This window comes from Macadamia integrifolia, chromosome 3, assembly GCF_013358625.1.
Source record: "Macadamia integrifolia cultivar HAES 741 chromosome 3, SCU_Mint_v3, whole genome shotgun sequence".
Taxonomy (NCBI): Eukaryota; Viridiplantae; Streptophyta; class Magnoliopsida; order Proteales; family Proteaceae; genus Macadamia; species Macadamia integrifolia.
The window spans coordinates 22526256-22538739 of NC_056559.1; the positions used below are offsets into that span (position 1 = coordinate 22526256).

Below are 12484 nucleotides of genomic sequence, written 5' to 3' on the forward strand. Positions count from 1 at the left end.
AAAAAAAAAAAAAGATCAAATTTCTGCACTAGATGACCAGCATAGCAGGTAGAACGCTTACTTAGGTTTTGGCATCATGCCTACCACAGCCCTAGATCAAACCATCTTTTACAATGGGAACTAGGAGCCATTTTGTATGACAGCACATTGGTCCAGGGAAAAAGTAGAAGGGTGGCATGGTTGTTTCATTAGCATGCTGAACCCCAAGAAAGTGCAACCCACATTTTATGTTTGGGGGTTGGGGGTTGGGGGTTGGGGAGAGGGGGGGGGGGGGGGGTGCGACAAGTAATAAATCATTTATTGCATATCAGTGTATTCTTGAAACATTTTCTAATGAGAAAAATAAAAGCTTATTCACTATGAATTAACCACATAAAAATGTAGTTCCACTTCTTAAACGTCCTACCATTATTCTTTACACGATAAAATATGAACAAAGTTTCCTGTCCGGGAACATGGATCCCACACCTGTGGCCTTGTGTCTCTCCCCTCCTCCCTATATAAAATGACCTCCCTATCCCCCATAGACTGAACCAAAAGGAGGCTGCTGATTGGGTCCCGTGCAGGCATAGGAGCCACACTCCCAGACAGAAAACACTTCCCCACAAAAATATTTAGAAAGCCAGTCTGGACTGAGCAGTCGAACAGATTGAACTGGCACCCGGCAATTTAGGGTTGGTCCTCAAATTGGACCAGAACTGTTTGGAAATTGGACAAAACAACATCAAACCATTCAAACAGCCCTAACCATTCAACACAGACAATTTAACTGACCCGAGGACATTTTCAGTCCTATGCTTAGGCCAGGTTTTAAAACAATGAATATAAGCATCACCAATATACCTCAATTTTAGTGCAATGCAATTCTAAGAGAAATATCCCATGCTTGCCTTAAACATTATTACCTCAATTTTAGTGCAATGCAATTCTAAGAGAAATATCCCATGCTTGCCTTAAACATTATTACCTAATTAGAGAGGTGTATCTTTTGACACATACAAGTTCTCCAACAACCAAAATCAAGGTTTCACATACTCAACATAATCTACACCAGTACAACTTGATCATTCACAAGACTCATCACTCGTCTATTTCCAAGGAAAACTGTGTAAAAGAAATTTTACTTGTAAAATCCTAAATTTTTGTACAGATTTCACCTGCAAATTTTCCTCTTATATTGTCTACACCTAGAAACAAATGGAGCCCAAATGGCTTTGGGACTTTTAAACCCATCTATTTCTGATACCATTGTTGGGTTACAAAATGAGATTCGATCACATACTTTGAAACGAATTACTTCATGTCTTACATTAGCATCCTAGTCACCAAAATCCAATTATCAGCAAAAGTTCCTGTCAGTAGTAGGAGAAAGACACAGTGGCACACATTAATGGGGTGGGTGGTGATTTCCTTTCATATGGTCTTTACATAGAAACAGAGAGAGCATAACTGGCTTTGGAAATGTGAAACCAACCTATTTCTGATACCATTCCCGGACTAGAAGATGAGATTCTATTACTTTGAAATGATTCACCTAATGTTATCACACCAATATTCTAATTACCAGAACCCAATTGTCAGCAAAAGGTTCCTGTCAGTAACAGGAGAACGCAGAGACACACCGACACAAACTAATGGGATGGGGGATTTTCCTTTTATATGATCTTCGCATAAGAGAGAAGCTTGCATTTCCAAATCTGAATCCAATCATCCTCTTAAGGATGAGATCAAGCATAAGGGTGCAGTGGTGGGTAGTGACCGAGCAGAGATAAGGGGGAGGCCCAGTAGTTGACAGGCAGGGATCCAAGGGGAAAACCAAAGAGCTCCAAGAGAGAGGCTTTTTCAGCATCGAACACCCCAGCCAAAGAAATCTTCAAAAAGATGAAGAGAGGAAAGGTTGGATTGGATGGAGAGAGAGTCAACCTTGGAGAAAATCATGAGATCATTGGCAAAGGCAATATGAGTGAGGATGAGGGCTTTGCATTTGGGAAGGGGGAGATGAGGTGAAGATCGGTAAAGGATTGGATGGATTTGGAAATAACTTCAAGGGCAAGGGAGAACAGGAATGGGAAGATGGGGCATCCTTGACTGATGACAACAGAGGAAGGAAAGAAAAAGGCAAGACTACAATTGACAAGGACAAAGAAACGAGGGGAGGGGATACAAGAGAGGGCCTACTTAATGAAGAAAGGGGGAGAAAAAAGAAAACATGCTATGGAGCACTTTAGAGATGAAATCCCATTTGATGGAATGAAACGTTTTGTGGATGTCAATCTTGAGGAGGGCAGCCGGGGAATGGGATTTCTTAGTCGAAGCCTCTGTGACTCTGACAATCTTTTGACACAGAATGTTTGCTAGTCTTTGTTATTTCAGCCTAGCATACCTCATCGTTAATGCTTACAAAAAATATAATCTCCCAGTATCAATGATTATATAAATGCATCACATAGTTTGTTTGCTTGTAAAGAAGATTCAAATACAAAATTTTAACATTACTTTTTGCCCCTAAAATTTTTAATTGAGTACCTTAACCACCTATACTTTTTTTTTATATATTTTTCTAACCTCTTCTTTCTCCTACCATGTTGACGAGATGTGCTCTGTAGTGAATACTTGTACGTAGATGTTGTGGTCGAAAAAGGATTCTTTTCATTCTTTCAAGAAGTGCAGGAGGAAGAGATGAGGGGGTTGCAGTGGTGGAGGGAGAGGGTTGCCATTGGGAATGTAGTGCTGCTGCTTCTTGGTGCACCAAAGCTCTAGTTCGAAATCTATAGTCGGAACCCGTGAGCTTCTTTGTATTCTTCTATATCTTTAGCAATTTCTAGATGAAGATTTGTTTTCTCTACTTGAGTATTACCAAGCAACCAGTAATTACGAAGTACAACAAAAACCTTTATCTTACAAGCAACCAGTAATTACGAATTTATAAGGTCTCAACACCAAAAAGAACGTCCTATGTATAGAACGCCTTCACTAACCAGTCCTGTACACCTTCAAATCTGATCTGAAATCTCTCATACATCACAATGGTGAAAACACTACAATGTACAACCTCACAGATAACAGCTAGTAACTACAATCAATCAACTGTAGTTATATAGTGGAAGCAATTGGCGTTTTTTATCATCACTGGTTTTCTTCTAAATGCTTTAGTCCTCTTATTTCTTTCACCATGGTTATGATGGGTGGTTCTCCCTCTTCTCTGATCTTGGCATGATTGAGAAGATCATCACCTAACTTGCTAGTTCTGGTGAGAACATTTGGTGTTTTTCCTCGGAGGTTCTCCATATGATTATCTCTCAAGTGGGTGAAGCTTCGAAGACATTTCATCTCCTGTTATTGCAGATATTCTTTCATCTTTAAGTCATATGGATATAGCTCAGAGCTTTAGACAGGTCTACTTGACAATAGCAACAGTCAGATTTGGTAATGATTCTCCAATTCCATTTAATTGAGTCTCTTTTTCCTTTTCATCCCCTTTTGCACATACTATATGGTTTTCGGTAGATCTCATCCCTTGAGCAATTTCAGCTTACAGAGGCCAGCGAGGGTTCATTTCAATGTTGAGTCTCAGAAATCACTGAATGAGCACTTCAACATCATCATAAGTAGACCTAACAAGAAGGGACGATACTAAACAGGAAATTGGTGAATTTACCAAAGAAGTATTGACAGATCCTACACAACATGCCAGGCCAATGTAGAAAGATTCCCTTCAAGTTCCCTACCTAAACCAACAACTGGGTCTAGGCTTCCATCGCAATGTCATATTCCTTTGTTCACATAAGGCTTTAAAATTTCTTGCCTCAGAAAAAATGCCTCCTCAGACATCCAATGTTGGTTCCCAACTTACTACTCTCAACTTATAAGATAACATACACTGAGGCCAGATAATGGATATCAAATTACCCAAAAAATCTGGGAACCAATAGCCCAAAAAGATCTAGAACAAAAGGTCTCTCAGTAACCCTACATAAGAGCAATATCAGCAACCTGGTCAAAGGATGATCAGATCTGGTCGCAACTCTGACCACAAGGCTTATTAGGCATGATGAATCGTTTGCCAAAATTAGAAGTGAATCTGATGTTTAGAATGAGAGAAATCAAGGGGTTGTGAAAATAAAAGTGGCAATAATTAGAAACAGCAGAAAGCAGCAACAGAAGTGAAGTAATAGGAACTGTTACAAAAAAAAAAAGTGCCAGAATTAGAAACCAAGCCAATAAGGTGCTGGCACAGGACTTTTAGAAGGTAGTGAACTGCCAACAGTTTCAGGGATCAATGGGATCTCATGTAATCAACAACAATACCAAAAATCTGTCCAAAACTTTAGAAGGAACTCAGACAACAGTTAATGGACAGAATACTACTCAAGAGCACAAAAAAATAAGAAAAGTAGCAGGTGTAACACTAAAGAACAGAATCTGACCTTTTAATGGAAGAAAGAAAAATTAGAACAATATAAGAAAAGATTCACCCAACCATGGAGAAGGAATCCCACCAACTCCAGCCTCGGAATCCCACCAAGGCTTCCCTACTGCATCCCACACTAAAGCAGTTTTGATTCCCATAGAATCATGCTCCACCCCTCACAAAACTCACAAGCTCAAGGCTAAATTATTTCTCAAATTGTTCGGAGTATTGTGATCCCCTATGCTTTATTTACAACTTCAATGAAATAAGCAAAATAGCAAACCCCCATGCATGGAAGGAAGAATCCTTTACAACCTAAGCTTTCCACAAAATAAAAACTATAGCTGGACACTAGCATATCAATCCAACCCTTCTAGAACACTACTAAAATAAAGAATGCAGCTTACTAAATAGAAACTAACACTACTCACACCTTAATCCCTCATATTTAGGCTTATAGAATAGGCCCATTACAATAGTAAACCCAAATATACTAAGCCCATGATCCATATAACCCATTGGATAATCAAAATTAAATATATTGATCCATTCTTGCCTAGTCCAATGGCCCAGTTTGCCACTGGCATTCCTGTCCTCCTGAACCGCATCACTTTCCCCTCCTTTAAAATAAAAATAAATAAATAAACCAACTCATCCACGAGTTTTGTAGTGATACAAAATCAAACACATCCACAAGTTTTGTAGTGAAGCCGAATCAGATCCGCACGATCATCTTCAAACAGAAATAGAATTAAGCAACCCTCAATACTGTCCCTTCTACATAGTGGCAATGTTGTCCTTCCATAGCTCTAATGCGAAGTAACAGCTACTAATTGCCCAAAGCTAGGAACCAATAAACTACAAAGATCTAGAAAAACAGGTCTGTCAATAACCCTCAAAAAGACAAATATCAGCAACCTGGTCAAAGGATGATCAGATCCAATTGCAACTCTGATTACAAGGTCTATTAGATGTGAGGGATGGATTGCCAAAATTAGAAGTGAATCAGGTGATTACATTGCGAGAAATCAAATGGTTGTGAAAATAGAAAGTGCCTAAAATTAGAAACTCAATGTTAGAACAGGAGAAAACAGCAACAAAATTGAAGAAATCGTAAGTGTAAAAAAATAAAAAGTGAGGGAATTAAAATAGCAACTAAGGAATAAATTAGCCCGAGGCTATAGGAAAAAAAGAAAAAAAAAATAGCAGGACAGTTTTAGAAACCAAGCCAATAAGGTGCTCCTGCAGGTCTTTCAGAAGGTAATGAACTACAAACAGTTTCAGGGATCAATTGGATGCCATGGAATCAACTAGAACACCAAAATCTCTCCACAACTTAAGAAGAAACTCAACAGTCAGTAGACAGAATAGTATTCAAGAGAGGAACAAAATGATAAAGCACAAATTACAGGCCCCACCACCTGAGGTTTACCCTATTATTAAGACCATCCCAATTACTACTGACAATTACACTTACCTCCCCTATCATCACACTCCATTAGTGAAGATCTTTTAAATTATGACATCAGCTGACCCAAATTTTTTTAAAGACCAAATTACCTAGTTAATTTAGTGAACTGCCCATTATACCCTTTTAATCCGAAACCCTTCTCTTACCCTTTTTTTAATCCCCAACCAACCCATAACGCAAAGCAGTGCTGCATCCCTTCACTCCGGCGACTCCGGCTGACCACCAACAAAGCCAGGGTTCACCTCAACAACCATCATTATCCCTCCGGCAACCATCGTTATCCTTCCCCCGACTGACTAAAACCCACCTTCCAAAACAGGATTTGGAAGACAGTATATATATATATATATATATAAAGGTAAAAATGGAGAGCACCCAATTCAGTAGGGAAAACTACCCAAACTCTTTGTTAGAAAAAGTGGAACTTACCTAGATCTCTCCAACTCTTGGGTTTCTCTCACCAGTGTTGGATCTATGCATCTTTCGACCTTTGGAAGTACTCATCGTTATAGTGATTTCCATTAATGGCGGAGTTTAATCTCATCCTGTAGTACTCCTTGATTTCTTTTTTTTTCTGGTTTAACATTCACATTGACTTTTTTTTTTTTTTTTTTTTTTTTTTTTTTAATTTATGCTATTTTTACTGTATTTGCATTCATCTGTGCCTCTACTATTTCAAAGAACTCAATGCAGTCTAAAATTTACGGTCAAATAAAGTGTGGTTTTAGTATTTCATTGGTCAATTCTCCTGGGTATTCTCCCTTTTGTTGGCTTAGAGCTGTTGAATAATTTGTAGAGATTTCAAGATCTCAATGTTGCAAATCGTGTGGAGATTCAAAGAACTGCAATTGAAAGGAAGGGATGAATAGATAAATTCAAGTCTACTTTCCTCCACCTAGAAGACAAATTCAAGTCACCATTACCAAGGATTAAAGTATCTGTATCGATCGCCGTATCAGTCAGGTAATTTTAAGAGTCATATCAGAGTGCATTGTATCATATCGGAGATACGCATGATACGCTAAAGATGCGCATGGAAATGGACAAGATACGCATGGAAATACACCTTTGCATAAAGAATTATATATATATATATATAGATAAACTTTAAAATGGAGAACACTGTATTGAGGGACAAGTGCATTCAATTGAAATTGTTATAAAGGATGAGGTTTCATACATGTAGTAATAGTCTATTGTCAATTTTCTGAGAAATTTTAAACTATATGAACAAATTGATGTAATAATTCATGTTTGATGCAATGCTTTAGTTTGTTTTACCTAAATCTACTCAAACATAGAAAGAAACAGAAGTTGGCGGGAGATCGAGATTTCTTGGAGACAAAAAAGGAAGAGAGAGAGGAAGAAGGTCAGTTTCAGTTTCTTAGCGGATGAGAAGTTCTGAATAAGATAAAATTATAATATTACATCGGAACTTCATAATGTTTCCATGGGAAACGAAATTCCAAGAGTCGCTTCTGCAGAGTTGATCATGGGGTGAGAATCTTACCTACTACACCGGCTGTGGCTATCTCGCTGGAGCTATTGCCGGCCGAAAAAGGCTTTATCAAAGGCGTCACGAAACTCCGGATCAATCACATCCTCAACACCTCCAGCCACTCTAGCCACCAATTCGGTAACCGAGCTGGCACTATTGGCTTGTTGTACATGAGACTCGAAGCAGAATCATTGTCCTCAGAGACACCGACAACGTCATGAACAGTGTCTTCCTTCTTGTGACTAAACGTGATATAGGTTAGTTTGGGTTGGGTTATTTGTGTTTTAGTCAAAAAGGTAAGATAGTCATTTTAACAAACAGTGGACCTGAGTATAGTTGTCAATAGTAAGAGGGATGGTCTTAATGCCTGTAATTTTCCCAATAATAAAAGTAGCATGCATAAGATAGAAGAACAGAATTTGACTTTTAATGGAAGAACAGACAAAGATAGAAGATAGAAGAATAGAAGAAATGGTACATTAGGCTTTTTCACGCACTGCGGAGGAGTCCCACCAACTCCAACCTTGCCATCCCACCAAGGTTTCCCTACTTCATACCAAAGTACAGTACATTTGTGAATCCTATCGAACCATCCTCCGATCTCACAGAACTCACAAGCCCAAGTGTAAATTGATTCTCAAATCGTTCAGGGTAGTGTAATCCCCTACTCTTTATTTATACCTTCAATCAAATAAGCAAAATAAGAAACCCCAATGCACGGAAGTAGGAAACCTTTACATCCTAAGGTTTCCACAAAATAAAAACTTTTCCGGGATTTAACAAAATAGAAACTATGCCTGGATTGTAGAATATTTATCCAACCCTTCTTCAAGCTCTACTAACTTACTAAAATAGATACCAACAATAATCTAGTACAGGCCTTAAATATATTCTTTCATTCTTGGCCCAGTTTGCTGTTGGCCTTCTTGTTCTTTTGAAATACATCACCTGTTGAGTAGAGATTCTCTATAAGGCCTCGCTCTCTTATCAAGAGTAGAATGACAAGCACAAAAAGTGTAAAAGATATTGGTTAAGAGAATCCTAGAGAACTCTGAAAAGATAACAAACACAGTTGAACCTTCTTTTCTTAAAATGAATCACATGAAAAAATGAGGGACAATCCACTACATCAGCAAAATACATTTGATCAAGCTAAGGAGGAAGGAACTAGAACTTCCTTCTCATTTGCAGCATGTCATCAGTGTTAACTAATTCATAGCTCTTTTCTTATGCTAGAGCCGTGTATTTAAAATGGGCATAGATCTCTCCAATTACTTAATATGAGTACGGGCACTAGGAGTGCACCACTAGAGGTATAATCATAAACTACGTACAATTCCATGAGGAAGGATTGGAGAGCTCTCCATTAGCTGATAGGCTCAAAATCCTTCTGTCCTGTCCAAATGAAGATAAAAATACGCTATGGCCAGTATAGTGATCTCCAAAATCTCAACCTCTTCCATGATAATCATATCCTAAAGCCAAATTTCAACTAAACCATGCTCAGATATTAAATCACTATGTACGCCTTTGCCTTTAATAGTAAGGGCATAAAAAAATGAAGAGACCTACTCTCTAGGGGCCTTGACACTAATTACAAATCCTATCACAAACTCACTTGATCTCCTCCATTGACACCATATCCTCAAGAACTTTGTAGACATCATCTCATATCTACATTTTGAAAGCCACAAGTAATTTAAAATTCATTTCATGTTTTCTGCATCCAATATGCCAAACATTGACCTAACTCTGCATAAACTCCTACCAGGAATCAGTTGGAGTAGAAAGGAGAAAACAAACAAAATAAAAAACTAAAGATGGATTAAAAATGGAATAATGAAACTAACTACTACGTAAATATAATGTTAGATCAAACACTAAGAAACACGAATAAAGAGAGACAATAGATCCGTACGACACAGAGATTTAACGAGGTTCATACACCAGGGTGGTGTGCTACGTCCTCGGGCGAAGAAGAAGATGATTCACTGTGCAGAAGAAGGATTACACCCTAGCAGCGGCGAGAAAGAACTCGCCCTGAAACCCTAGCTTCGTGAAAACCCTAGAATACAATGACTTTCAACAAGCAACAGTACATTATATATATATACTCCAAGTAGCGGTTCGACCCATCGGGTCGCGGTCGAACCGGTCGAACCATACGCCCCCGCACCCCCATACGAGATCAGTGATGGGCTCCGGGCTTGGGCCGATAGGCCCAAGCCCTCTGCTTCCATCACAGATCTCAGAAAATTTCCCATTCGGGTCGCCACCAAAATATGTCGGATCGGGTCAATCTTCAAAGCGGGTCAAGAATTCGAGACAAACTTAACATATAAACTATCAAAAAAACTAACACATAAATATAATATTCCTAGATTAGCCTAAACCATATGGCATTGGGGGCATAGAAGTTGTCAAAAATTTTCTTCCAAGTACTAAAACATCTAGTAGACGAACAAAATATTTCCAAATAGATGTATGCAAAACCATCGGGCCCAAGTTACCTGATTCACCTCAATATCATCCTAATAAATCAATAGTGCAGTATAAAATATATCGATGGATAATTACATTAGATTGGGTTAATCCCAGCCATATGCATAGTTTATCTTAGAGAAGGGGAATGCCAGCACCACAATCACAGATCCAACCACTGATACATGTAGATTGCAAAAGCAGCAATGACAAACTTGTCATGATCCACAGTCTTCACTATGGATCAGACTGAAATCATTTTCCTGATAGGGCAACACAGGCAATTTCCATGCAAAGCAGAAGAGGCTTTGACATAAAAGACATGAAATATAGGAAGGCAGCAGGTCATGGAACTTACTATTAGGAAAATTTTATCACGACCAATGGAAACTACAGTTTTTATCCTCCCACACACTAAATAATGAGACAGTTGTACTTCGAACACCAAGCAACACGTTCTACCAGCTTCTTTATAGCAGAGTTCAGGACAGTCAACCTGTCGTGGTTCCAATTTCTTGTGTGCTATGCGTTATTTTTGTGACCAAGAAGTCAGTTCCAACAATGTCTAGGTCATACTATCAAAACCTTTTTACCATAATGCTCAACAATGAAACAATCATTGTACATATCTTCTATAGTTGTTACAGTCCTGGAAGAACTCAACACCCTAAACCGGCTTACAAGTTGAGGGGACCCAAGACCAGTGTTATCAATTCGGCCGAATAATTCGCGAATTATTCGGCCGAACCGAATTTTTCCGAATTTTATCAAAAATTCTGACTGAATCCGAATTAAAAATAAAATTCGGTAAAATTCGCGATTTTTTCAAAAGTGAATATAAAATGCGAATAATTCGGACCGAATCCGAATTAAACCGAATTATTCGGTCCACTTAAACAGTATTTAAAAAAAAAAAAAAACCAATAAGCTTTTTTGACCGAATCCTTAAATTAATCAATCGAATTATTCCGAATAATTCCCGAATCCGAATTTGCTAACTATGCCCAAGACCATATCAACCCACATGAATTTCCACAGGAAACCGATGTGGGATCAGCCCCCATAAGCTGATATGGGATCTTAACATACCACCACGCTTCCGAACCCGACGTCCACGGCGGCCCACTCTGGATCAGGTAGCCCTTTCTAGGCGGCTCTCACTCTACTCCAGGGTTTCTACCTGGTGGCAAGTAGCCCTTTCCTAACGGCTCTCACTCTGGCACCAATTCACCCCTTCCGCACACGGGTTGGGCAAAGGATCGGCTGCTCTGATACCACTATTACAGTCCTGGAAGAACTCAATCCCATAAACCGGCTTACAAGGTGAGGGGACCGAAGACCAAATCAACCCACATCAATTCCCATAGGAAACCGATGTGGGATCAGCCCCCATAAGCTGATATGGGATCGTAACAATAGTATTGTGGAGAAAGGAGTTAACCAGGATGGAAGCTAATACAAAGTCATCTTTGGCAAACATAATCTGGTACCGTTCAAAGGAACGTAGAGCAACATCTATGATAACAAAATATGTACAGTAGCATGAACTTCAACTGCTGAAACTACAGCTTAAGCAAGTTCCCAGTTATCATCATAGGTTAACAATAGGTGAAGATCAATTCATCTGTCCCAAGACAGTACCTTTATTACACAACTAAATCTTCTGCATTAAGCTCGACTATCATGGAACACACATCAAAAACAGGGCACAAACATCAAAAACAAGACTTCAACATAAAAGAGAAAAAATCAAGATCTCAACACAAGTCTGAGAATCATCCTAGGCAACAAGATGACAGAAACTTCTCCGAACAACAATTGTCAAACTATCAAACGCTACAAACTCATCTAACCGAAGTCGTTCCCAAACACACTAAAAAGATACAGCATTGCAATTAATCAAAGGAGATTTTATTTGGGATCTACAGAAAATGAGAACAAAGTATTAAATCTTCAAAAACATAACAATCAGATCTTAAACCCTAAAGTTAACTACAAACAGAAACAATCTCAAATCTGATGACACTAAAAGCAACAAGTAAAGCTAAGAAAAGGCAAATTTGTACTTTCTACAACTAAGGATATCAAGAACCGTAAACACCAGACCTCCATGAGTAAGACCATCAAAAAACCCTAACTTAGTACTCACAGTAGCAGTACAGTAAGAGAAGTAGAAAGATAAAAAAGCGCAAGAGTGAAGCTACAAGTAAGGCTCACTTTGCTTCTTCGGTGTTCAGCAGCAATGGCGAAGGCAAAAGCGACCAAGCTGAGAACCACCACCAGCAAGTACACTAAGGTAGAGCCTCTCCCCTCTCCCATCTTCTCTTCTATGGTTCTTCTCGATTAACTTTTGCTCTACGCCCCTCCTTTTTTCTTATTCGATCTCTTTTATCCGCCTTCTAGAGACAGACTGGACTGTCATGTAAGTGTTTTTTTTTTTTTTTTTTTTTTTTTTTTTCTTTTGGATACCGGGGACAGACTCTGTGCAAGTGTGAAGTGGGGTAAAAACGAGGGAGGCAATATACCTTCTTTATTTTTTCCCCGGTAATAAGTGACATAATGTTTTTTTTTTTTTTTTTTTTTTTTTTTTTTTTTTTTTTTTTTTAAGTACAGTGAAGTGTTG

The 12484-nt window shown here is 38.6% G+C and overlaps 1 protein-coding gene across 1 annotated transcript in view; it reads right to left on the minus strand.

Annotated features, from left to right (window-relative positions):
• LOC122074008 overlaps window positions 1-12254 on the minus strand; it is a 13417-nt gene extending 1163 nt beyond the window's left edge. Inside the window, exon 1 of the mRNA XM_042638773.1 lies at window positions 12079-12254. Within this exon, the coding sequence (XP_042494707.1) occupies window positions 12079-12180 (102 nt within the window). The 5' untranslated portion in view covers window positions 12181-12254. The remainder of the gene's footprint in view (window positions 1-12078) is intronic.
• Between the last annotated feature and the right edge of the window lie 230 nt (window positions 12255-12484).